This window comes from Nycticebus coucang, chromosome 5 (assembly GCF_027406575.1).
Source record: "Nycticebus coucang isolate mNycCou1 chromosome 5, mNycCou1.pri, whole genome shotgun sequence".
In the NCBI taxonomy this organism is placed as follows: domain Eukaryota; kingdom Metazoa; phylum Chordata; class Mammalia; order Primates; family Lorisidae; genus Nycticebus; species Nycticebus coucang.
Genome location: NC_069784.1, coordinates 108064599 through 108091921, shown reverse-complemented (window position 1 = coordinate 108091921; position 27323 = coordinate 108064599). Strand labels below are relative to the sequence as shown.

General features: G+C 37.8%; 1 protein-coding gene across 8 annotated transcripts in view; it reads right to left on the bottom strand.

Annotated features, from left to right (window-relative positions):
* AKAP7 (A-kinase anchoring protein 7) overlaps positions 1–27323 on the bottom strand; it is a 208351-nt gene that overhangs the window by 102341 nt on the left and 78687 nt on the right. For all 8 annotated transcript variants that reach the window (XM_053591930.1, XM_053591923.1, XM_053591926.1 and 5 more), the window contains exon 7: positions 23723–23870. In XM_053591930.1, the coding sequence (XP_053447905.1) occupies positions 23723–23870 (148 nt within the window). The remainder of the gene's footprint in view (positions 1–23722; positions 23871–27323) is intronic.

Sequence of the window (27323 nt, the reverse complement as noted above, 5' to 3'; positions counted from 1 at the left end):
GCTGATAGTGTTTGGCGGTGGGTCACACGGATCCATTGTCAGTGATCTGCCCCGGCAAGCTCTGCCCTCAGGGTCGCAGAGCTAGAAACGGGTGGGAGCTGGTAACCCAGCAACCAAGTAGCCTAAGGGTGGGGTCTGAGCCGCCTTGCAGCCCTAACCCTCAGGGGCAGAGTGAGATCGGTTTTGGCACACTGAGTAAGTGCATAGCCACTTCAGCAGCGATTCCAGCGAGAAAGCTGGGAAAGCTTCTGCTCAGCAAGTTTACAAGTTCAAAATGCCTTTTAAGTAGGCTGAAGAGAGATTTAGGGTGTCTACCTGCTGGGGTTTGAGAAATCAGCAGCCTCCAGTCGTATCAGAACTGTGACTAACATCTCATACCCCAGAAGACCACGTGTTGCCCAGACAATATTCAATAACATATACAAACTGCTTTGTTTTTGGTTGTGTATTTTTTTCTTCTTTTTGTTTTTGGTTTGGTTGTTTTTTTTGTTTGTTTATTTTGACGTTGCTGATGTTCTTTTGTTTTTTTAATTTCAATCTTTTCCACACAGATCCCTTTTTCTTTCTCAATTTTCCTAGTTTAATTATAATTTCCCATTGCTGCCTTTTTTAATAACTTCAACTTCATTTTTGCTAGTGTTTCTACCGATATAATTTGGTTTTTCACCCAATTTTATCCCCGTAAAGTTTTCTGTTTGCTTCTTTTGGTTTGATTTAAAGCATTTTTGTCTTTCCTCTCTACTTGGTGGAGGTGGGGTACTGTGTCTGATCAGGTTAGCAAAGAGCTGCTGACCTCAAGGGAACCACGCAACTGGGCACCCCCAGAAGGTGGGGTTTTTTAAGGTTGTGTCAAAGTACCCTACTGTACACCTATATTGCCCTGTCTCCCTCTTTCTGTGCCTCTCTTCTTTTTGTCAATATTCCTTATACCCACCCCCTCTCCTTTCTCTATCTTTCTTTTTTTCTTATCACTCGGTCCTCCTTTCTTTCATCCCCTTTTTTTGCTCTTCAACCTTCTCACCCTTCTGGTCCTATAACCCTTAGTCCACAGGCACAAGAACTTAAAGAGCAAGAGGAAGTGAAAGGAAAATTAGGGCAAGGAAACAGATAAAAGAAATCACTCATGAGGAAGAATCAGCAGAAAACTCCAGGCAACATGAAGAACCAGTCTAGAACAACCCCACCAAGGGACCATGAGGTAGCTACTGCAGATGATTCCACCAGTATAGAAATGTTAGGAATGACAGAAAGGGAATTTAGAATACACATGTTGAAAACAATGAAAGAAATGATGGAAACAATGAAGGAAATTGCTAATAAAGTGGAAAATAACCAAAAGGAAATCCAAAAACAGAATCAAATAAGAGATGAACGATATGAAGAATATAAAAAGGATATAGCAGACCTGAAGGAACTGAAACAGTCAATTAGGGAACTTAAAGATACAATGGAAAGTATCAGCAACAGGTTAGACCATGCAGAAGAAAGAATTTCAGAGGTAGAAGACAAAGTTCTTGAGATAACTCAGACAGTAAAAGAGGCAGAAAAGAAGAGAGAGAAAGCAGAACGTTCACTGTCAGAATTATGGGACTTTATGAAGCGTTCCAACATACGAGTTATAGGAATTCCAGAAGGGGAAGAAGAATGCCCCAGAGGAATGGAAGCCATACTAGAGAATATTATAAAAGAAAATTTCCCAAACATCACCAAAGAGTCTGACACACTGCTTTCAGAGGGCTATCGGACCCCGGGTCGCCTCAACTCTAACCGAGCTTCTCCAAGACACATTGTGATGAACCTGTCCAAAGTCAAGACAAAAGAAAAGATTCTGCAAGCTGCCAGGAGTAAGCGCCAGTTGATCTACAGGGGCAAATCCATCAGAGTGACCGCAGACTTCTCTAATGAAACTTTCCAAGCAAGAAGACAATGGTCATCTACCTTTAATCTACTTAAACAGAACAATTTCCAGCCCAGAATTCTGTACCCTGCTAAGCTAAGCTTCAGAATTGACGGAGAAATCAAATCATTTACGGATATACAAACGTTGAGGAAATTCGCCACAACAAGACCAGCTCTACAGGAAATACTTCAACCTGTTCTGCACACTGACCACCACAATGGATCAGCAGCAAAGTAAGAACTCAGAAATCAAAGGACAAAACCTAACCTCCACACTGATGCAAAAGATAAAATTAAGCAATGGACTCTCACCAAATAAGACGAATAGAATACTACCACACTTATCAATTATCTCAATAAATGTTAATGGCCTGAATTCCCCACTGAAGAGACATAGATTGGCTGACTGGATTAAAAAACACAAGCCATCCATTTGCTGTCTGCAAGAAACACACCTGGCCTCAAAAGACAAATTAAAGCTCCGAGTCAAGGGTTGGAAGACAATTTTTCAGGCAAACGGAATTCAGAAGAAAAGAGGAGTTGCAATCTTATTTTCAGATACATGTGGATTTAAAGCAACTAAAGTCAAAAAAGACAAAGATGGTCACTTTATATTGGTCAAGGGAAAAATACAACAAGAAGACATTTCCATTCTAAATATTTATGCACCCAATTTAAATGCTCCCAGATTCTTGAAGCAGACCTTACTCAGTCTGAGCAATATGATATCTGATAATACCATCATAACAGGGGACTTTAACACACCTCTTACAGAGCTGGACAGATCCTCTAAACAGAAATTAAACAAAGATGTAAGAGATTTAAATGAGACCCTAGAACAACTATGCTTGATAGATGCATATAGAACACTCCACCCCAAAGATAAAGAATATACATTCTTCTCACCACCCCATGGAACATTCTCCAAAATTGATCATATCCTGGGACACAAAACAAATATCAACAGAATCAGAAGAATTGAAATTTTACCTTGTATCTTTTCAGACCATAAGGCACTAAAGGTGGAACTCAACTCTAACAAAAATGCTCAAGCCCACCCAAAGGCATGGAAATTAAACAATCTTCTGTTGAATAACAGATGGGTGAAGGAAGAAATAAAACAGGAAATCATTAACTTCCTTGAGCATAACAACAATGAAGACACAAGCTACCAAAACCTGTGGGATACTGCAAAAGCAGTTTTGAGAGGAAAATTCATCGCTTTAGATGCCTACATTCGAAAAACAGAAAGAGAGCACATCAACAATCTCACAAGAGATCTTATGGAATTGGAAAAAGAAGAACAATCTAAGCCTAAACTCAGTAGAAGAAAAGAAATATCCAAAATCAAATCAGAGATCAATGAAATTGAAAACAAAAGAATCATTCAGAAAATTAATGAAACAAGGAGTTGGTTTTTTGAAAAAATAAATAAAATAGATAAACCATTAGCCAGACTAACTAGAAATAGAAAAGTAAAATCTCTAATAACCTCAATCAGAAACGATAAAGGGGAAATAACAACTGATCCCACAGAGATACAAGAGATCATCTCTGAATACTACCAGAAACTCTATGCCCAGAAATTTGACAATGTGAAGGAAATGGATCAATATTTGGAATCACACCCTCTCCCTAGACTTAGCCAGGAAGAAATAGACCTCCTGAACAGACCAATTTCAAGCACTGAGATCAAAGAAACAATAAAAAAGCTTCCAACTAAAAAATGCCCTGGTCCAGATGGCTTCACTCCAGAATTCTATCAAACCTTCAAGGAAGAGCTTATTCCTGTACTGCAGAAATTATTCCAAAAAATTGAGGAAGAAGGAATCTTCCCCAACACATTCTATGAAGCAAACATCACCCTGATACCAAAAGCAGGAAAAGACCCAAACAAAAAGGAGAATTTCAGACCAATCTCACTCATGAACATAGACACAAAAATTCTCAACAAAATCCTAGCCAATAGATTACAGCTTATCATCAAAAAAGTCATTCATCATGATCAAGTAGGCTTCATCCCAGGGATGCAAGGCTGGTTTAACATACGCAAGTCTATAAACGTTATCCACCATATTAACAGAGGCAAAAATAAAGATCACATGATCCTCTCAATAGATGCAGAAAAAGCATTTGATAAAATCCAGCATCCTTTTCTAATTAGAACTCTGAAGAGTATAGGCATAGGTGGCACATTTCTAAAACTGATTGAAGCTATCTATGACAAACCCACAGCCAATATTTTACTGAATGGAGTAAAACTGAAAGCTTTTCCTCTTAGAACTGGAACCAGACAAGGTTGTCCTCTGTCACCTCTACTATTCAACGTAGTGCTGGAAGTTCTAGCCAATACAATTAGGCAAGACAAGGAAATAAAGGGAATCCAAATGGGAGCAGAGGAGGTCAAACTCTCCCTCTTTGCTGACGACATGATCTTATACTTAGAGAACCCCAAAGACTCAACCACAAGACTCCTAGAAGTCATCAAAAAATACAGTAATGTTTCAGGATATAAAATCAATGTCCACAAGTCAGTAGCTTTTGTATACACCAATAACAGTCAAGATGACAAGCTAATTAAGGACACAACTCCCTTCACCATAGTTTCAAAGAAAATGAAATACCTAGGAATATACCTAACGAAGGAGGTGAAGGACCTCTATAAAGAAAACTATGAAATCCTCAGAAAGGAAATAGCAGAGGATATTAACAAATGGAAGAACATACCATGCTCATGGATGGGAAGAATCAACATTGTTAAAATGTCTATACTTCCCAAAGCTATCTACCTATTCAATGCCATTCCTATCAAAGTATCTACATCGTACTTTCAAGATTTGGAAAAAATGATTCTGCGTTTTGTATGGAACCGGAAAAAACCCCGTATAGCTAAGGCAGTTCTTAGTAACAAAAATAAAGCTGGGGGCGTCAGCATACCAGATTTTAGTCTGTACTACAAAGCCATAGTGCTCAAGACAGCATGGTACTGGCACAAAAACAGAGACATAGACACTTGGAATCGAATTGAACACCAAGAAATGAAACTAACATCTTACAACCACCTAATCTTTGATAAACCAAACAAGAACTTACCTTGGGGGAAAGACTCCCTATTCAATAAATGGTGTTGGGAGAACTGGATGTCTACATGTAAAAGACTGAAACTGGACCCACACCTTTCCCCACTCACAAAAATTGATTCAAGATGGATAAAGGACTTAAATTTAAGGCATGAAACAATAAAAATCCTCAAAGAAAGCATAGGAAAAACACTGGAAGATATTGGCCTGGGGGAAGACTTCATGAAGAAGACTGCCATGGCAATTGCAACAACATCAAAAATAAACAAATGGGACTTCATTAAACTGAAAAGCTTCTGTACAGCTAAGGACACAATAACCAAAGCAAAGAGACAACCTACACAATGGGAAAGGATATTTGCATATTTTCAATCAGACAAAAGCTTGATAACCAGGATCTATAGAGAACTCAAATTAATCCACATGAAAAAAGTCAACAATCCCTTATATCAATGGGCAAGAGACATGAATAGAACTTTCTCTAAAGATGACAGACGAATGGCTAACAAACATATGAAAAAATGTTCATCATCTCTATATATTAGAGAAATGCAAATCAAAACAACCCTGAGATATCATCTAACCCCAGTGAGAATGGCCCACATCTCAAAATCTCAAAACTGCAGATGCTGGCGTGGATGTGGAGAGAAGGGAACACTTTTACACTGCTGGTGGGACTGCAAACTAGTACAACCTTTCTGGAAGGAAGTATGGAGAAACCTCAAAGGACTCAACCTAGACCTCCCATTCGATCCTGCAATCCCATTACTGGGCATCTACCCAGAAGGAAAAAAATCCTTTTATCATAAGGACACTTGTACTAGACTGTTTATGGCAGCTCAATTTACCATTGCCAAAATGTGGAAACAGCCTAAATGCCCACCAACCCAGGAATGGATTAACAAGCTGTGGTATATGTATACCATGGAATACTATTCAGCTATTAAAAAAAATGGAGACTTTACATCCTTCGTATTAACCTGGATGGAAGTGGAAGACATTATTCTTAGTAAAGCATCACAAGAATGGAGAAGCATGAATCCTATGTACTCAATCTTGATATGAGGACAATTAATGACAATTAAGTTTATGGGGGGGGAAGCAGAAAGAGGGATGGAGGGAGGAGGGTGGGGCCTTAGTGTGTGTCACACTTTATGGGGGCAAGACATGATTGCAAGAGGGACTTTACCTAACAATTGCAATCAGTGTAACTGGCTTATTGTACCCTCAATGAATCCCCAACAATAAAAAAAAAAAAAAAAAAAAAAATCATTTGTTTGCATCACTTCCCACTAGAAAGTACACTCTTTGAGAGTGTGGGTTGTTTTGGCCCGTTGTTGATCTTCTACACACAGCACAGCGCTGGGCATTTGGTAGGTTCCATAAATATCTGTTCAATCAATGTCACAAATAAATGACAACAACGAAAATTGTACTGAAGAAGTTTTATAGTAAAGGAGGAGCCTTTATGTGCCCGGAGTCAGCAACACTCCCCAGGCCTGGAGTAGCTAATGAATGAACTGATAACTCAGGCCAATCCTGAATTCACTCTGCCAGAGTGATAACCAGAGCCATTTCCTTACTACAATCACACTTCACTCCCCCCCACATTCCCATTTTAAGAGTGACTATATAACAAAATAAAGATACAGTGGAATTGGATTTTCAAACAGCTGGAAAATGAGAATTTTATTACCTCTCTCCCTATTCATCAGAGATGTAATAATAAAAGTCTAGCTTTGGTTTAAAAAAAAAAAAACAACAATTTAACCCAAAATAGAGAATTTGAGAATTCAAATGACAAAAGAAACTTTGTGAGGTTATCAGCTCTCCACATTAGATAACCTCATGAATGATGGTCTCTCTGCCAGCTTAAGAGACAGCCCTATCTGTCCTGGTCGTAAGAATTCTATATACGACAGCAGAGAATGGGCAGCAGGCAGTGAACACCGAGTATGTGCCAAGTGTGATGCTGACAGCTTTTCGTGTGTTGCCTCACTCAGTCCTCATGACCCTCCTCATTTTATATGCAAGGTACCTGGGCGTACAGCTATTAAATAACGTGCATGAGGTTTACCCAGCAGGGAAGCAGCAGTGACAATTAGAACAAGATCTGTCTGATTCTAAGAACTTCTGAGTTAACATGCTTTTTTTTCTCTATGGTTTGTGTGCCCATTCTCATTCATATTCTTTCTTTCTTTGTCTCTCTCTTCTCTCTCTCTCTCCTCTCTCTCTCTTCTCTTCTCTTCATCCTCTCTGATTCCTCTGCTTCCCTGAAATCTATAGTGTTAAATACTACTACATTAAGGCTCGGCACCGGCAGCTCAGTGAGTAAGGTGCCGGCCACATACATCGAGGTGGCGGTTTGAGCCCAGGCCAGGACCTGTTAAACAACAATGACAACTGCAACCAAAAAAATAGCCAGGTGTTGTGGTGGGCACCTATAGTCCTAGCTACTCGGGTGGATGAGGCAAGAGAATCGCTTAAGTCCAAAAGTTTGAGGTTGCTGTGAGCTGTGAGGCAATGGCACTCTACTGAGAGCGACAGTGAGACTCTGTCTCAAAAAAAAAAAAAAAAAAAAATACTACTACATTATATAGATTTGCCGTAACAAGTATATTGCTTTTCCCACCATCAAAAAACATAATTAAACCAAGCTTTTATCTTCATCTCTGTATTTACATGTGTATGCATATATATGCAATGGAATATGTCATGTAATACATAAGTAAAATCGCTTGAGATATATATGCATTTGTATTTTTTAAATGTGGCCATTGATCATATGCCAATTTAAAGAAAGCATTAGGCATAATGCAAATCTTTTAATAACCATAAATAGGTGTTCTGATGTTAGGAAAGTAAGAAAACTATTTCCATAAGTACTCAATATAACTAGTATTATTATTAATAAGTAACATTTTTATAACACCGTGCTAAGCACTTTAAAAACATTAATTAGTATGGTGGAAAATGTATTCATTCAGAGACAATTAGGAATGCGACAGGCCACTTAGCCATAACTTTTGGCACCTAGAAGGGTCTCCTAAACATATCTATCTAAAGATAGAGTTCCCTCTATCTCTTTTTTTTTTGGAACAGAGTCTCGATTTGTCACCCTTGGTAAAATGCTGTGGCATCACAGCCCACAGCAACCTGGGCTCAAGCAATTCTCTTGTCTCAGCCTCCTGAGTAGCTGGGACTACAGGCGCCCACCACAATGCCCGGCTATTTTTAGAGGTGAGGTCTCGCTCTTGCTCAAACTTGTGAGCTCAAGCAATCCACCTGCCTTGGCCTCCCAGAGTGCCAGGATTACAGGCGTGAGCCACTGTGCCCAGCTAATTCCGTATATATTAACGGCTTTGACTGACCACAGATTCTGAACTCCAAGAATTTCATTCACTTATTTTTATTCTTCCTTTTTATTTAGAACTCAATATTTACCTTCATATTTTCTAAAATACACTCAAAAATATAGGCTCCACAAATAACCTATGAAATACACGTAATTTACTACTGCATCATTCCAATAATGATAGTTAATTTGTTAGATAGTTAAATTTACCACTTTGCACTGCCCCTTTAATACGTAAGGTTCCTAAGATGTCTAATATAAATCATAAGGTTTGAAACGAGGCCAACAGATGGTTGGATTTTCAAAATATCCAGAGTCACAGCTGCCACTTTATGTTAGCATCCAGATTATTAGCAAATACACCAGTTAAAATACAGTGAGCCATCACAAAGATTAATTTTCTCAGTTGCTTATCCTGAAGCTTCCTCTAACTCAAACAGATGTAAAGAAATAAGCTGAGAGTTCCAATTCTTAGTTGCTTTTCATTTTTATTAGGGGTATATAACAATAATTTCTAACATTTTCTTTTTAGAAGACATGTTTCACCAAAGAAATATACAAGAGGACACCTGGGTTACAAAAAGGAATAGGACTGACATTTAAATATAATATCTAATAAGTCAAAGATTCCACTTTTTCAAAAACATTATACTTTCTAGGTAGGGTGGCATAAGTCCCAGTTAAATGAGGATTGCCTTGGTTTTCCTCTTTTATCTCAGAATAGTCACGAATAGATCTCCTTTCATTCTTTTTTTTTTTGCAGTTTGGCCAGGGCCGGGTTTGAACCCGCCACCCTCAGTATATGGGGCCGGCTCCTTACTGACTGAGCCACAGGTGCCGCCCTCTCCTTTCATTCTTAACAAGTGCACCATTAAGATGTTATACCTAATTTCCGTGTCATAAAGAAAATACCCGGTTCAACTCTTATTAAATTACTTCATAATTTTGAATAAAGAAAATTTCCAATGGCTAAAGTTTTCAAGTAAAAATATATATATATAGTTTCCTGAAATGATAAACTGTTCTTTTCACTGTTCCCTCTTCTAACATGCTTGAAATCAATTCATCTTAATTGGCCCGAGTAGAGATGAAATTTTCGTAATCATCTCCCTTTCAGCCTGTGCAAAAGAAAACGAGACAAATGTTTTGGTCCTGCGCACCACAAAAGAGACATATTATATGATATTAATTTCTCATAATAATGATTTTTAAATGAATCATTTCATAAAGACATGCTCCTGTCAGTCTGGGGTACTTTTATACTTGTTCCATTTTTACCATATAATGACTAAAGGAAATTAAAGAGAGAGGAAGAAAAAATTAGGAGAGAAAAATCAAACCCGTTTAGGTTTTATATGGAGATAGCTCACCAGTCATCATAATTAATTTACTAGGAGAAAATGTTGGAACTGTTGATCAAAATTAAGTGTAGAGTTGTCTAATAATTATATGTTTTTCATGGTTTCCTTGGATCCATGAACTAAATCAGAAGTGTTTAAAATGTTTTGGCCTCAGGACACCTTAACTCTCTTCAAAATTATTAACAACCCCCATCCACCTACCTAGAGCTTTTGTTTATGCGGTTTATATCTAAAAATACATACTAATTTCAAATAATTATGTATAGTCTTTGATACAGTACCAAAACTTTACAAGGCACAGTTTCTTCAAGTTTAGTGGCAATGCAGAATCTTAAAACATAACGATAAACTTCTTATACTCTTTGTGCTCAAATCCTTTGATCTATCTTAAGATTTTGACGGATCTTTTTTCTTTGCCTGAGTTTGTAACAACATGCATTGATCATTTTAAAAATATTGATTCAGGCTGCATACAGTGGCTCACCCCTGTAATCCTAGCACACTCTGTGAGGCCAAGGCAGGTGGATTGTGCGAGCTCAGGAGTTTGAGACCAGCCTCAGCAAGAGTGAGACCTCGTCTCTATTAAAAATAGAAAAACTAGCTGGGCATCCCGGTGGGCACCTGTAGTCCCCAGCTACTTGGGAGGCAGAGGCAGGATGATGGCTTAAATAAACCCAGGAATGTGAGGTTGCTGTGAACTTGGCTAATGCCACAGCACTCCAGCCTGTGCAACAGAGTGAGACTCTGTCTCAAAAACATGTATATATTAATTCCCTGACTTATGGAGATCTTCCAAATTCTGAACCAATTTCATTATACGACATCAAAATATCTCCCCACCTCATTAGAAAAGTCTGTAAGTATAGATTGGCAAGGAATACTAGTAACTTGTGGGGTGATGGAAAGTTCAGTATCTTGATGGTGTATACAAATGTAAAACTCACCCAGTTACACACCTGGAGAATGCAGGTTTTCCATACAAGTTATACCTCCATAAAATGAGATTTTTTTTAACTTATTGCAAGACAGTATAACAGATAAAACCAAAAAATGGAGCTCATTATTCTGCACTGTGCTCTCACACAGTGCAGCACACAAAAATTTCAGCACACAAAAATTTCTACAATAAAAAGCAGGAAAATGTCTAAGTTTTAGGAAGCTGTCAAGCTCGTAGTAATAGATTTGAGTTTTCCAAAATTCTTCTTTTTGCTTGAAAGTGTGAATTTCATCATTAGCAGTAAATAATGTCTGTTGTTGTACTTGATGTGACAGGTTCACTTCTTTATGTGCAAGAAAATGTCCTCCAATAACCACATCTGAAAACTATAGTTTGTCTGTCAATCCTTCTTCAGGAAAAAATGGTGCTCCATGTAAGAAAGTGGCTAGCCTCGCTCCGAGGTTAAACAATTACATATGCACGTTAGTGTAGGTCAGCCTCCGAGCTCAACATGTAGCAGAAACGCTTTATGTCCACTTCCCCTTACACAGAATATGAAAAGGGCACATAGGCCAAGATGAGAATAAACATAATTAATAATTTTCACTCTTCAAGAAGAACATTATTACATCAAACTGCCTTTAAAATAATTCTGTTTGTTAATTCCAGCTGCCCTGATGGATACTGGCCACACACAGTTTTACCCACTACTACTCTTGCCTCATCTGTGTAAATGTTAACCCAGTGGAAAAAGCAAATGATGTTTTAATATTATTATAAAAATAGTTTTGCCCTCACTGACCTAGCAGTATCTAAGAAACTGGTAGGGATCCATGGGGCAAATTTTAATAACTGGTGATTTATTAGAATATTAAATCATTTATAAGGTAATTATAGTGAGGTATGTTTTTCTATTGCAAAAAGGAAACTAAAAAAAATAAAAATAAAGAGACAGTCAAGTGCCTATCTATCACCAAAACCCCTCTCCACTTAAGTGGGCGTTCAAGGGGGCACATGGCATTTAAGCCATACAAATATTTTCCAATTAAACTTTTTTACTTCAAAATATTGAGGGGTACAGGTGGTTTTGTTACAAGGAATATCTTATATATTGTTTTGGTATGCCCGTTACCATAAATTAAACATTTAAAACTTATCATTTGATAGACAAAGATCCAGGCATAAGGATTCTAGAAAGCTCAGAGATTCTTTGTCCTAGCTATGCCTTTGACCCAATGAAAGAATTTGTTGATTTCCTTCTTCCACCCCTTCCTGCCACATCAAACAAGGGTCCCACTGCTCTGACAGTCCTAGCTCCCATCAAAGACCCCCATACCTGCACACTGTAACTGGGCAAGACCTAGAGTGAGCAACTCCACGCTTCTGGGGGTCTGCCCCGTCCTTAAGGTAAAGGGCCACAACAGATTAGAACACGAGGGTCAGAGCTCAGGTCTCCTCAGTCAAAAAGAACTCCAACCTCTGATGCACCACAAAACATTCTTTTCTTCTGACCGAACCACCTCCCAGATGTGAGTACTAGGAATCCTTGGGTGGGCTATGACAAGCGTCTTAACACTAACAGGATTGATCTAAGCTATCTGGGAATCTTAAGGGTGATTCTCAAAAAGCAAGAACACCCGAAGAAAATAAATTTGTTCACCCAACTCAGAATTCACCTCAATATTTTAGCCCATAAAACCTGAGTCTAGTATCCTGTTGGTCTGACCTATGTGGCTGGCATTGGACACAGACTGAATAAACTACAACCATGATGGCTCTGACCGACCTATGACCCTTTCCTATCGTATCACCATGTCAGTGGAGACAAATTTGCTTCTACTTGAGCCTATGACTGGCCCAGCCCTAATCTCCTCATGGCCTCCTGTACTAGAGTCTAGAATTAACAAAAGGTCTTACCTTAAGGATACAGTACTGTGTCATAACATTGAGTATTAAACTTCACCCTATTTATCCCCACATCTGTCTACTCAGTCTCCTTTATTACATATTTACTGCCTCAGTATGTAACTATGTTCGTCCCCTCACCAAGTTCCTTCCCACTCTATACCTTCCTTAGCTAACTAAACTGTGGATTCAATCAAGGTGTCTCCTGTCACTGGTTACTGCCTCCACTCTGCCTCCCAATCCATTGCTTCTCCCCCACTGTAAGTCAGACTACGGCTTAGAAAGTCTCCTTTCTCTGCTATCCATCTTTCTGCTTCTCAATCTCATTCCTATTCAGCTGAATTCTGCTGCTCCCTATCCCCACACTCTCCGAGAAGGTAACATTATAAGTTGCTTCCACTGTGTCCTATCAAAGCCCATTATTGTTGACAAGCCCTATTCAACTGATCTCCATTTCTAAGAGAAACTCTTAGCTGTCCCACGACTCTTAAGGACTATGTCTTTCACTTCTCACTATCTCACGAAACCCAAGAGAGGAGTAAGCACATTGTACGTGTTCAATAACATTCATCAGGTTAATGTTGAATAATTATTATTAAGCAAAAAAAAAAAAAACAAAAAACAGTTGGAGTTCTCAAAAAACCATTCTGTTTCTACCTCTGCTTGTAGAAGTTATAAACAAATATATACTAGCCTACAAAAAAATTTTTTTTAAAAACCTTCTAGAGACCTTTCCAAATTCCCCATTGCCTCATATAAGATATGTCTGACAGTTGAAAGTAAACCAGTTTTTGCAAGCACTAAATTGCTCATCAATCTTACAAAAGGTGGCATTTAGTCAATTACTTTCCCAAGGGAAATATAAATGCAACATAGCTGCCTGAGAAAAATTAATTCACCCAACTCCAGTAAGTAACTCCTAGAGAACAGCTTTCATGACCCTAAGATATCTAAACCATATTTCATTCCTGGTTTTCAACAGAAAGAACTTTTTTTTTTTAATTTGAATTTTATCTGATTAGTGCAGTTAGGTTTGTAAGGAGTTATAGCCCAATGATGAGTAAACTAATACCGCCCAAAGCTTTGACTGTGAAACCACTAAGATGTCGTACCTTTTCTTATTTCTGAAATTATGAACGTTGCCTCCACATCCTACTCCCCATAAAGGTACACAATGGCAGAAGATGAAGAGGAAAATGTTCACCGTAGAAATGTGAAGCAGGCACAAGGAATAGTAGCAGCCGGCAGGAGGTACAAACTCTGCTGGTAATGTGAGTGAGCCAAGCAGATTTTACAAGAAGAAAAACAGAGTAAAGGGGGTGATAAAAGGTGGCAATGTGAGAGGCCATTCTGCCTATTAGTCCATCTAGGGGGCCATGCAAAAATGTGTGATCAGTCAGCCCACATTTTCTAATTATTCAGAACAAGGCAGAAATCTCAGATTTTAAATAAAAAAACACTCCAGCATTGGCAAGTAATTCAAATTCTCAAAAACAAGACAACAAAAATACCCTGTGCTGATCAAGTACATGCAGGGCTACTAATCTGTGATCTCTGGTATACACAAAGAGATTGATGGTGTATAAAAAAATCCTTTAAAGAATTCCTCAATGGCCAACGCGGTGGCTCATTCCTATAACCCTAGCACTCTGGGAGGCCCCAGCAGGTAGACTGATTGGGCTCAGGAATTCCAGACCAGCCTAAGCAAAAGTGAGACCCTGTCTGGCCAGGCATTATGGAGGGCGCCTATAGTGCCAGCTACTCCAGAGGGTGAGGCAAGAGGATTGCTTGAACCCAGGAGGTTGCTGTGACCTATGATGCCATGGCACTCTACTGAGGGTGACAAAGTGAGACTCTGTCTCAAAAAAAAAAAAAAAAAATCTCCAAACTAAACTCCTATTCTTCACACCCATTACAAATGGATAAAAATAAAATTGGATCTCTGCATTTATCCTCTGTGTCTAAGCATTAATGATCACATCAAGTAGATTAAAAGGCTAAATGCAAAAATAAAAAAATAAAACTACAAGAAAATATAAATTAGTATGTATCAAATCTTTGGTTTGAAGAGAACTCTAATCATAATAGTAATTAACTTACAGGAGAAATTTTCATCTATACTTTAATAAAACTAACAACATTTAATATAAAAAATTCCTTATCTAAAATTAAAGGCAAAATAAAAGCTGGGAAATACCTGAAGCCAATATGGCAAACAAAAGACTAATATCTTTACTCAACTCACAGATTGGCAAGAGAGTCAAGAAGAATCAAGTCCAACTCCTTATGGACAAGGCTGATTTGACAGGCCAGTTCCTAACGCAGTTCAAATTACACTGCAGGACCAGGGCTGAAACGAGTGCAAAACCCACAAGGGGCTCTGAGGGGGGAACATGCACAGTAAGAAGCACTCTGAAAACAATCTTAAAGTTGTAAGAAGAAATTGAGTACACAAGAGAAAACTGAATAACTCATACCCAAGGAACAGAATAACTCATACCCAAGGAACTACAGATGAAAGGAACTTTAAAAATGAGGTATACTGAAATACTCAAAGAAATAAAAGAAATAGTATCAATGAAGCAAATGATAGAACAGGAAAATAAAAAAATACAGGAAAATACAAAAAAAAGAATAAATTGCAAATCTTCAAAATGCAGCATATAGACAGAATCGCAGCACTGTGGAGAGGCCTGAGTGACTGCCTGGCTGGAAATGCATAGCAGGAGGCACTTACCACTGCCGAGGTAACTCTGAATGGAGTTTGAAGAAAAGCCAGAAAGCCTGTTGAAACAGGAGCTTTCCCCCAGACACATCGCCCAGACACATCATAATCAATTTCACTAAAGTTAATATGAAGGAAAAAATTCTGAAAGCAGCCAGACGAAAGAAAACCATCACCTACAAGGGCAAGAATATTAGAATAATTGCAGATCTCTCTGCTGAAACCTTTCAAGCTAGAAGAGGATGGTCATTGACTTTTAATCTCCTAAAACGAAATAACTTTCAACCCAGGATCCTATACCCAGCTAAACTGAGTTTCATTTGTGATGGAGAAATTAAATACTTTAACAACATTCACATGTTGAACAAATTTGCCATAAATAAACCAGCTCTCCAAGATATTCTCAGACATATCTTCCATAAATACCAGCATAACCTCCACCACAAAAGTAAACCCACCCAGAAAATTTTGATCAAATTCCAACTTGCACAGTCACAAAAGTATTAAAAATGTCCACCGGACTCTTGAAAGGCTTATCAATATTCTCAATTAATGTGAATGGTTTAAACTATCCTCTAAAGAGGCACAGGTTGGCTGACTGGATACAAAAACTCAAGCCAGATCTCTGCTACATACAAGAATCTCATCTTACATTAAAAGATAAATATAGACTCAAGGTGAAGGGATGGTCATCTATACTCCAGGCAAATAGAAAGCAGAAAAAAGCAGGCGTTGCAATCCTATTCACAGATGCAACAGGCTTTAAACCAACCCAAAATAAGGAAGGATAAGAATGGACACTTCATATTTGTTAAAGGTAATACTCAATATAAGATTTCAATTATTAATATTCATGCACCCAACCAGAATGCACCTAAATTTATAAGAGAAACTCTAACAGACATGAGCAACTTAATTTCCTCCAGTTCCATAGTAGTTGGAGATTTTAACACCCCTTTAGCAGTGCTGGATAGATCCTCCAAAAATAAGCTAAGCAAAGAAATTTTAGATTTAAACTTAAACATTCAACATCTGGACTTAACAGACATCTATAGAACATTTCATCCCAACAAAACTGAATACACATTCTTCTCATCAGCCCACGGCACATACTCCAAAATTGACCACATCCTAGGCCACAAATATAACCTCAGCAAATTTTAAAAAATAGAAATTATTCCTTGCATCTTCTCAGACCATCATGGAATAAAAGTTGAACTCAATAACAACAGGAATCTGCATACCCATACAAAAACATGGAAGCTAAACAACCCTATGCTGAAGGATAGATGGATTATAGACGAAATTAAGAAGGAAATCACCAAATTTTTGGAACAAAACAACAATCAAGACATGAATTACCAGAACCTCTGGGATACCCCAAAGGCATTCCTAAGAGGGAAATTTATAGCACTGAAAGCCTTCCTCAAGAAAACGGAAAGACAGGAAGTTAATAACTTAATGGGACATCTCAAGCAACTGGAGAAGGAAGAACATTCCAACCCCAAACCCAGGAGAAGAAAAGAAATAACCAAAATCAGAGCAGAATTCAATGAAATTGAAAACAAAAGAATTATACAACAGATCAATAAATCCAAAAGTTGGTTTTTTGAAAAGATCAATAAAATAGATAAACCTTTGGCTAACCTAACCAGGAAAAAAAAGAGTAAAATCTCTAATTTCATCCATCAGAAATGGTAATGATGAAATAACAACAGACTCCTCAGAAATTCAAAAAATCCTTAACAAATACTACGAGAGACCCTACTCTCAGATATATGAAAATCTGAAAGAAATCAACCAATACCTGGAAGTATACCACCTACCAAGACTTACCCAGAACGAAGTGGAAATGTTGACCAGGCCTATATCAAGTTCTAAAATAGCATCAACTATACAAAATCTCCCTAAAAAGAAAAGCCCAGGACCAGATGGCTTTACGTCAGAATTCTACCAAACCCTTAAAGAGGAACTAGTACCTATACTACTAAACCTCTTCCAAAATATAGAAAAAGAAAGAATATTACCCAACACATTCTACAAAGCAAACATCACCTTGATCCCCAAACCAGGGAAAGACCCAACAAAAAAAGAAAATTATAGACCAATATCACTAATGAATATTGATGCTAAAATACTCAATAAGATCCTAACAAACAGAATCCAACAACAGATCAAAAAAATTATACAGCATGACCAAGTCGGGTTTTATCCCAGAGTCTCAAGGCTGTTTCAATATACGTAAATCTATAAATGTAATTCAGCACATAAACAAACTAAAAAATAAGGACCATAAGATTCTCTCAATTGACACAGAAAAAGCCTAATATCCAGCATCCCTTCATGATCAGAACACTTAAGAAAATTGGTATAGAAGGGACATTTTTTAAACTAATACAGGCCATCCACAGCAAACCCACAGCCAATATCGTATTGAATGGAGTTAAATTGAAATCATTTCCACTTAGATCAGGAACTAGGCAAGGTTGCCCATTGTCTCCATTGCTCTTTAACATTGTAATGAAAGTTTTAGCCATTGCAATTAGGGAAGGAAAGGCGATAAGGGTATCCACAGAGGTTCAAAGAGATCAAACATTCATTCTTTGCAGATGATATGATCGTATATCTGGAAAACACTAGGGATTCTACTACAAACTTTTAAAAGTGATCAAGGAATACAGCAATGCCTCAGGCTACAAAATCAACACCCATAAATCTGTAGCCTTTATATATACCAACAATAACCAAGCCGAAAAAACAGTCAAGGACTCTATTCCTTTCACAGTAGTGCCAAAGAAGATGAAATATTTGGGAGTATACCTAACAAAGGGCATGAAAGATCTCTACAAAGAGAACTATGAAACATTAAGAAAAGAATAGTGAAGATGTTAACAAATGTAAAAACATACCATGCTCATGGCTGGGAAGAATCAACATTGTTAAAATGTCTATACTACCCAAAGCAAGATATAATTTTAATGCAATTCCTATTAAAGCTCCACTCGTCATATTTTAAAGATCTTGAAAAAATAATACTTCATTTTATATGGAATCAGAAAAAACCTTGAATAGCCAAAACATTACTCAGAAATAAATACACAGCAGGAGGAATCATGCTACCAGACCTGAGACTGTACTATAAATCGATAGTGATCAAAACAGCATGGTACTGGCACAAAAACAGAGAAGTAGATGTCTGGAACAGAATAGAGAATCAAGAGATAAATCCAGCACTTACCATTATTTGATCTTTGACAAGTCAATTGAAAACATTCAGTGGGGAAAAGATTCCCTATTTAAAAAATTGTGCTGGGTGAACTGGCTGGCTATCTTGTAAAAGACTGAAACTGGACCCACACCTTTCACCATTAACTAAGATAAATTCTCACTGGATAAAAGATTTAAACTTAAGACATGAAACTATAAAAAAATACTTGAAGAAAGTACAGGGAAAACTCTTGAAGGAATTGGCCTGGGTGAATATTTTATGAGGAGGACTCCCCAGGGAATTGAAGCAGTATCAAGAATACACTACTGGGACCTGATCAAATTAAAAAGCTTCTGCACAGCCAAGAACATAGTAAGTAAATCAAGCAGACAGCCCTCAGAATAGAAGAAAATATTTGCAGGTTATACCTCTGATAAAGGTCTAATAACCAGAATCCACAGAGAACTCAAACGTATTAGCAAGAAAAGAACACGTGATCCCATCTCAGGGTGGGCAAGGGACTTGAAAAGAAACTTCTCTAAAGAAGACAGACGCACGATCTACAAACATATGAAAAAAAGCTCATCATCCTTAATCATCAGAGAAATGCAAATCATAACTACTTTGAGATATCACCTCACCCCAGTAAGAGTAGCCCACATAACAAAATCCCAAAACCAGAGATGTTGGCGTGGATGTGGAGAAAAGGGCACACTTCTACACTGCTGGTGGGAATGCACACTAATACCTTCCTTCTGGAAGGATATTTCGAGAATACTTAGGGACCTAAAAATAGACCTGCCATTCGATCCTATAATTCCTTTACTAGGTTTATATCCAGAAGACCAAAAATCACAATATAACAAAGACATCTGTACCAGAATGTTTACTGCAGCCCAATTCACAATTGCTAAGTCATGGAAGAAGTCCAAGTGCCCATCGACCCAAGAATGGACTAGCAAATTGTGGTACATGTATACCATGGAATATTGTGCAGCCTTAAAGAAAGATAGAGACTTTACCTCTTTCATGCTTACATGGATGGAGCTGAAACATATTCTTCTTAGCAAAGTATCTCAGGAATGGGAAAAAAGCATCCAATTTACTCAGCCCTACTATGAAGCTAAATTATAGCTTTCACATGAAGGCTATAACCCAACTATAGCACAAGACTATGGGGAAAGGACCAAGGAAGGGGAAGGGAGGGGGGAGGTTACGGTGGAGGGATGGTAATGGGTAGGGCCACACCTACGGTATATCTTAGAATGAGTACAGGCGAAACTTACTAAATGCAGAATACAAATGTCTACATACAATAACTAAGAAAATGTCATGAAGGCTACATTGAACAGTTTGATGAGAATATTTCAGATCGTATATGAAACCAGCACATTGTACCCCTTTATTGCACTAATGTACACAGAGTGTATAAAAAAAAATTTGACAATAAAAAAAATGCAGCATTTAGTCATTGGGGGGGGGGGTGTATAAAAGAATCCCTAAATGGTGTAATAGAGATGGCTGAAAAGAAAATCAGTGACCTGGAATCCCACACTCTCCAAGAATGCACCAGCACAAAACTAAGAGACAGGAAATACACAAATTCAACAAAAGTTAAATTCTCTCCCCAGAAAAATTTGTATGTGTACCTACAAAAAAATTTGTAAACAATTTCGGGAAGTTCCCAGAGTCCCTGAAACCTAAATTTTACCATGGAATTCTGAATATAAAGTATCTTAAGATTGAAATTCTGTCCTGCTCAATTAATGCATAAAATATAAAATACTGGTTGGTTTAAGGCACAAGAAACAGACAGTAGCCTTGAGTTAGGACCAAATCAATGAGAAACCAAACCAATGTAAGTCAATTAAATCTGACAGCAAAAGGAAACAAAGAAAGTATCCCAATCCTTTTTGGAAAATTGATCATTATCCACAAGCAAATAAAAGAACTCTGGGGTATATCAAAGCTTTGTTAATTATAACATAATAAATTATCATTTTAGGTGCAGACAATATTTTAAAGTTCATATTGGCACTGCCAACTGTACAAAAAAGGTAGAGTGCTTAAATGATGTTACATGATTGGCATGGAGATACAAGATTGGCAAAGTGCAGAAAAAGCAAAATTGCTCTTAGAGAACAGTGAGGTAAATAAACAAACCTGAAAGAAAGACCTAGAGAAATTACCTACACTAAAGGAACATTCAAAGACTAAGCTGAATAAGACCAGAGACAGAGGAAATCTCAGCAGCTAGAACACAGTGACATGGGGGTGGCTGAACAAAACTAAGGACAATATAGGCAATATATGTATGCTATAAAAAGCCAGTCCCACAATATCATCAGTAAAATCTACATATTCCTCTTTTTTTTTTTTTTTAATGGGAATAGGGAAGACAATAAGGTACTTCATTCTTTTTTTTTTTTTTTTTTGGTGCTTTTTGGCCGGGGCTGGGTTTGAACCCGCCACCTCCGGCATATGGGACGGGTGCCCTACTCCTTGAACCACAGGCGCCGCCGCTCACTTCATTCTTTTTTCAAGACTGGCCCTAAGCAATTACAGATACAGAGAAAGCTGGCCAAAATCTATACCACACAAAAAGTATCTAAATTTTTCCTTCATAATGAACCTAAACAGAAATGTTTAGTTCTCCTCAAAACTTGGATGGAAAACAGGTCTCTTACAGAGATCTGTCAACACGAAAATCCTCCTTAAAATACACTTAAAATGTTCCAGAATACAAAATTCAAATGACATATTGGAATATGTTCTGTTTAAGATAGCTAGGATCTTTGGAAGGTAAAATGATGATTTGTCTGAAGATTAGTGTAGATTTGGAAATAAGGTTGTTACTCTTTAATATTTTTTAAATGCTTTAAAAAACTTCAACATTAGATTCTTTCAGGGTGTATATACACTTAGATTTTCTTCAAGACAATGCAGAGAGAAACTACATTGGTTAAAGACCTTGATATATTTAGATAAATATACAGGCATACCTCAGAGATACTGCAAGTTTACTTCCAGACTACCACAAGAAAGCAAACACGTGAATTTCCTAGTTTCCCATGCATATAAAAGTTGTTTCACATACTGTAGTCTATTAAGTGTAGAAAAACATTATGTCTAAAAAAAATACATACTTTAATTTAAAAACACGATTGCTAAACGTGACGATTGCTAACAATCATCTGAGTTTTCAGTGAGTCATAATCTTTTTGCTGGTGGAGGGTCTTGTCTCAATGCTGATGGCTGCTAACTGATCAGGGTGGTTCTTGCAGAAGGCTGAGTTAGCTGAGGCAATTTCCTATGATTCGATGACAATGAAGTTTGCTACATCAATTGACTCTTCCCTTCGCAAATGATTCTGCTATAGTATGGGATGCTATTTGATAATCCGAATTTGACCCATTGCAGAAGTACTTTCAAAACTGGAATCAATCATCTCAAACCCTTTCAAGCCGCTGCCTTAGCAACTAAGTTTACATAATATCTAAATCCTTTGTTGTCATTTCAATACCATTCACATAGCATCTTTGCTAGGAGTAGATTCTATCCCAAAGAAACCACTTTCTTTGCTTATCTAAAAGAAGCAACTCCTCATCCATTAAAGTTATATCATGAGATCGTAATAGTTCAGTCACCTCTTCAGGCTTCACTTCCAATTCCAGTTCCCTGCTATTTCCACCATGTCTGCAGTTGCTTCCTCCACTGAACTCTTGACCCTTCAAAGTCATCCATGAGGGAATCACCTTCTTCCATACTCCTGTTAAAGTTGCTATTTTGACCTCCTCCCACGAATCACAGATGTTCTTAATGGCATCTAGAATGGTGAATCTTTTCCAGAAGATTTTCCATTCGCTTTAAGAGGATTCTCTGTCTTATGGCAGTTATAGTCTTACAAAATGTATTTCTTAAATAGTAAGGCTTGAAAGTTGAACTCCTCCGTCCACAGACTACAGAATGGATATTGTGTTAGTAGGCATGAAAACCACATCAATCTCCTTACACATCTCCATCAGACCTCTTGGGTGACCAGGAGCACTGTCAATGAACAGTAGTATTTTGAAAGGACTCCTTTTCTTTTTTTTTTCTGAGCAGTAGGACTCACCAGTAGGATTAAAATATTCAGTAAACCATGCTGTCAACAGATGTGCTGTCATTCAGGCTTTGTTCAACTTATAGATAGAGGTGAAGTATATTTAGCCTAATTGTGAAGGGCCCTAGTTTAAAGTCACCAGTTGCATTAGCCCCCTAACAAGAGAATCAGCCTGTCCTTTGAAGCTTTGAAGCCAAGCATTGACTTCTCTCTGCCTATGAATATCCTAGATGGCATTTCCTCCAATAGAAACCTGTATCATCTATCATCTACATTGAAAATCTACTGCTTAGTGTTGTCACCTGCCTCAGTTATCTTAGCTAGATCTTCTGAATAACTTGCCGCAGCTTCTACATCAGCACTCGCTGCTACGCCTTGTACTTCTCTGTTATGAATATGAAGATGGTTTCATAACAACCTCTGTTAGCATCCAACTTTTCTTCTATAGCTTCCTCACCTCTCTCAGCCTTCATAGAACAGAAGAGTTAGGGCCTTGCTCTGGATTAGGCTTTGGCTTAAGGGAATGTTGTGGTGGGTTTAATCTTCTACCCAGACCACTTAAACTCCTTTTGTATCAACAATAAAGTTGTTTCACTTTCTTATCCTTCATGCATTCACTGGAGTAACACTTTTAATTTCTCTAAGAACCTTTCTTTGGCTTTTATAACTCGGCTAACTATTTGGCTTAAGAAGCCTAGCTTTGGGCCTATCTCAGCTTTGAATGACATGCTTTTCTTGCATGTTTGTTTCCTCTCCAAACGAATTTTCCTTAGGGAAGAAACTGAAACTTTCTGGCCTGGGTCAATCCATTGCTAATTTACAGCAACAAGAATGAAAATGTCTGGTGTGGAAGATCATTTAGGCCTTCACTGGAGAAAATGCTTTCTTCATGTTCAAGAAATAAAATAACTAAAACAGAACTTGAATCAACAATTAAAGCACAAACGTATAATAACTATAGGTAGTAAAATTTTCACTGATAAATACTAAAAGTGCTCTATAAAACTTCCAATGTAGTATTATCAAACTATAATATTTAGGAAAATAAGTCATTGAGAAAACCATATACAATTAAACCTAAATATTTGTCAAAATAAACTGATGCTAAACGAATTTTTAAAAAATAAATAATTTTTTAAATAACACTTACCAATTATAATTGAAGACTCACAGTGATAATAACCGTTACTTTGTTTTTTCTTCTGCATGGAGCACAGATCTATCCGATGTAACACTTCTTCTCCAAATCTGTGACTGACAAATTTTTCATATAATTCAGGGTTTATTTTTTTCACTCCCTTGAAATGACAAAACAGAAATCACATCAATCAATCATTTCACCCAGGCAGCCAGTTCATATTTATATCACTTTCTTAAGAAACTGATATTATACTGGGCATCTACCCAGAAGGAAAAAAATCCTTTTATCACAAGGACACTTGTACTAGACTGTTTATTGCAGCTCAATTTATAATCGCCAAAATGTGGAAACAGCCTAAATGCCCACCAACCCAGGAATGGATTAACAAGCTGTGGTATATGTATACCATGGAATACTATTAAGCCATTAAAAAAAATGGAGACTTTACATCCTTTGTATTAACCTGGATGGACGTGGAAGACATTATTCTTAGTAAAGCATCACAAGAATGGAGAAGCATGAATCCTATGTACTCAATTTTGATATGAGGACAATTAATGACAATTATGGTTATGGGGGGGGAACAGAAAGAGGGAAGGAGGGAGGGGGGTGGGGCCTTGGTGTGTGTCACACTTTATGGGGGCAAGACATGATTGCAAGAGGGACTTTACCTAACAATTGCAATCAGTGTAACCTGGCTTATTGTACCCTCAATGAATCCCCAACAATAAAAAAAAAAAAAAAAAAGAAACTGATATTACATTTTGGTAGAAAGTACTACCTACTGGCACTTGAAAATGGATACTACAAAATTGTCATAAAGCTGTTTTTAAAGTCTTCCCTGCCGAGGATGAGCTGTATTTATAAAACCATCCATAAAGAGTGTTGAATTTAAATTTGGCAGCATTCACAACTTTATATATTGTAAGTCTCAGAAACAATAAATCATTGAGTTGAAATTTGAGAGCACAAGGAAAGAATAATCATCCCCAACAACAATGGAGAAATAGATAATTTTTTTAAAGTAATGTTAGCATCTTAACACTTTATAGTGGGGAAAATATTCTAGTAAGATGATACAATTTTTAAACTCCTTATGTAAGAATCATCTGAAAGACAAAGGTTATTTAAATTGGAGTCAGGAAGTCAGTGGATCTTAAAATGTCTTTTCTAGCTGTCTCTCCTTATTTGCATTGTAATTTCTTACTTAGAACAACTAACTGGTTGTTGAAAAATTATAGGAGAGGCTTAGGCAGGTGCACAGCTTGAGCTCAGAAGTTCAAGACCAGCCTAAGCAAGAGTGAGACCCCATCTCTAAAAATAGCCGGGTGTGTGGTGGGCGTCTGTAGTCCCAGCTAGCTACTCAGGAGGCTGAGGCAAGAAGATCACTTGAGCCTAAGAGTTGGAGATTGCTGTGAGCTATGATACCATAGCACTCTACCAAGGGTGACAAAGTGAAACTCTGTCTAAAAGACAAAAAAAGAAAAATTACAGCGGGATGCCCTTGGTGCCTCTGTGGTCCCCCAAAATAAAGGAAAGAACACCTCTGCTTCCCCTATACTATACAATGGCCCTGCAGAGTCCATAAGATGAAGGGGTACACAATACATAATTTCTGGGTTTACTGACAAAACCTTACCACAGGAAAGTTTTTATTGGAGATATAAAAACAAAAAAATTAAATCACCCCACACTGCTATGCTACTGCTCCAATTTTGCTGTATGTTTTATTTTTCCTATGCAAATACACTTTTCACTTTTTATAAGAATGTGATTATGTCCTGCGTACTATTTGATAACTGTTGTTTCAGTAAATATGCCATTTCAAAAAAGTAACATACATGTGTGCAAAATATTTTTGCCTCCACAGTACTGCATTGTACGGATATATCCATCTATTTATCTAACTTTTATTGTTGGGCATTTAGGTTGATCTTAATTTTTAACATTATATTAAACGTGTTTTTGTGGATGTTTTCTGTTCTGTGTTGAGCTGGGCTCCTGGCCTTCCCTGGCCGCTGCTCCACATGCAGTCTTTCTCATCTCAGTCACAGTAACTGTATCCTAGTTGCTCCGGCTAAAAGCCTTGGGGGTCATCCTTGATTCCCCGAGTTTTCTCAACCATACATCCAATCAAACTGTGTTGGTTCTATCTTCAAATCATATCCAGTTCTCAGCACACCATTGCTACCCTTACCTGTTCTTCATTCTGTTCTTCACCAGGATTATCACAGTGGCCTCTCGATCGTTCTCCTTCCTCCTCTACAGCCAGAGTGATCCCATTACACATAACATCACATCCGTTCATTCCTCTGCTCAAAAGCTCCCCATTTCTCTCAAAGGAAAAGCCAGAGTCCCCACACAAGGTCCTATTCTGTCCACTCCTCTTCTTCCTGGAGCTTGTCCCTATCACCTTCACCCCCTACACCTCCCTGCCACTCCACAAACACATACAAGCTTCCCTCAAAGTGTTCGTACCGCCTTTCCCTGTTCCCTCTTCTTGGAATGTTCTCCCAACTATGTTCTCCCCATGGATCATCCCTCATCTCCTTTAATTCCTTGCTCAAATATGACTTAGGGCTTCCCTCTGAATACCCATTTATTTTGCATTCCACCTCAAGAGGCACCCCCAAATCCTCTCTACCCTTTTCTCTATATATATTTATGTACCTTTTTCCATAGCACTTAGCATCTTCTAACATACTATGTAAATTATGTATTGTTTCTTTTTCACTGCCATTCCCCATCTCTCCACACTGGAATGTAAGCTCCAAAAGAGGAGGGATTTCTGTTTGAATGTTATGGGTCTTGAATAACCCCCAGTGCCTAGAACAGTGGGTGACACGGAGTAGTGCTTAATAACTGTCACAGACGCAAAGGAAGATAAAGTCTCAAGAAGACGATGGACAACATCAAACACTATTATTTATTCAAAGTTCAACAAGAATGAAACCAACTGGATTTCCTTTGATTTGGGGCACAGGCTGACTTCAAGAGAGGCAGTGGTTGTGATGCTGAGGTGCAGTCAGACATGTGAGTTCAAATCTCGTCTCTGCCACTGCCCACTACACAGCTTGACGTCAGTTCCTCTACCTCAAAGCGCTATGTGGACTAAGTAGGTTAAGTCATAGAAGACCTTAAAACAATGAAAAGTAGTAAACGCCATTGTGTGTGTGTGTGTGTGTATATATAATTTATAAACACAATTATCATTAATGAACTTTAGGAAATAATTTCAGTCAAAGTAAGATTTCAAAAATAAAATAGTTCTGAGTAAATGGAAACTGATTGTTCTTACTTTTCTTTGAAATGCTTTTCCATTTGTTTGTGTATGTGTATGTTTGTTGGGGGTCAGTGGTAGGGAGTCATTCCTTTAGACCAGATAGAAAACTAGTGATAACACAGCAGAACCTTCAGTTTTAAAGATACCAATGCCAGCCCTGACCAACCACTATTACTATAATCTCTCTACCTCCGTTTTGTAAAATGTCATGCTGTTGTGATTGCAAGAGGGACTTTACCTAACAATTGCAATCAGTGTAACCTGGCTTATTGTACCCTCAATGAATCCCCAACAATAAAAAAAAAAAAAAAAAGTCATGCTGTTGTT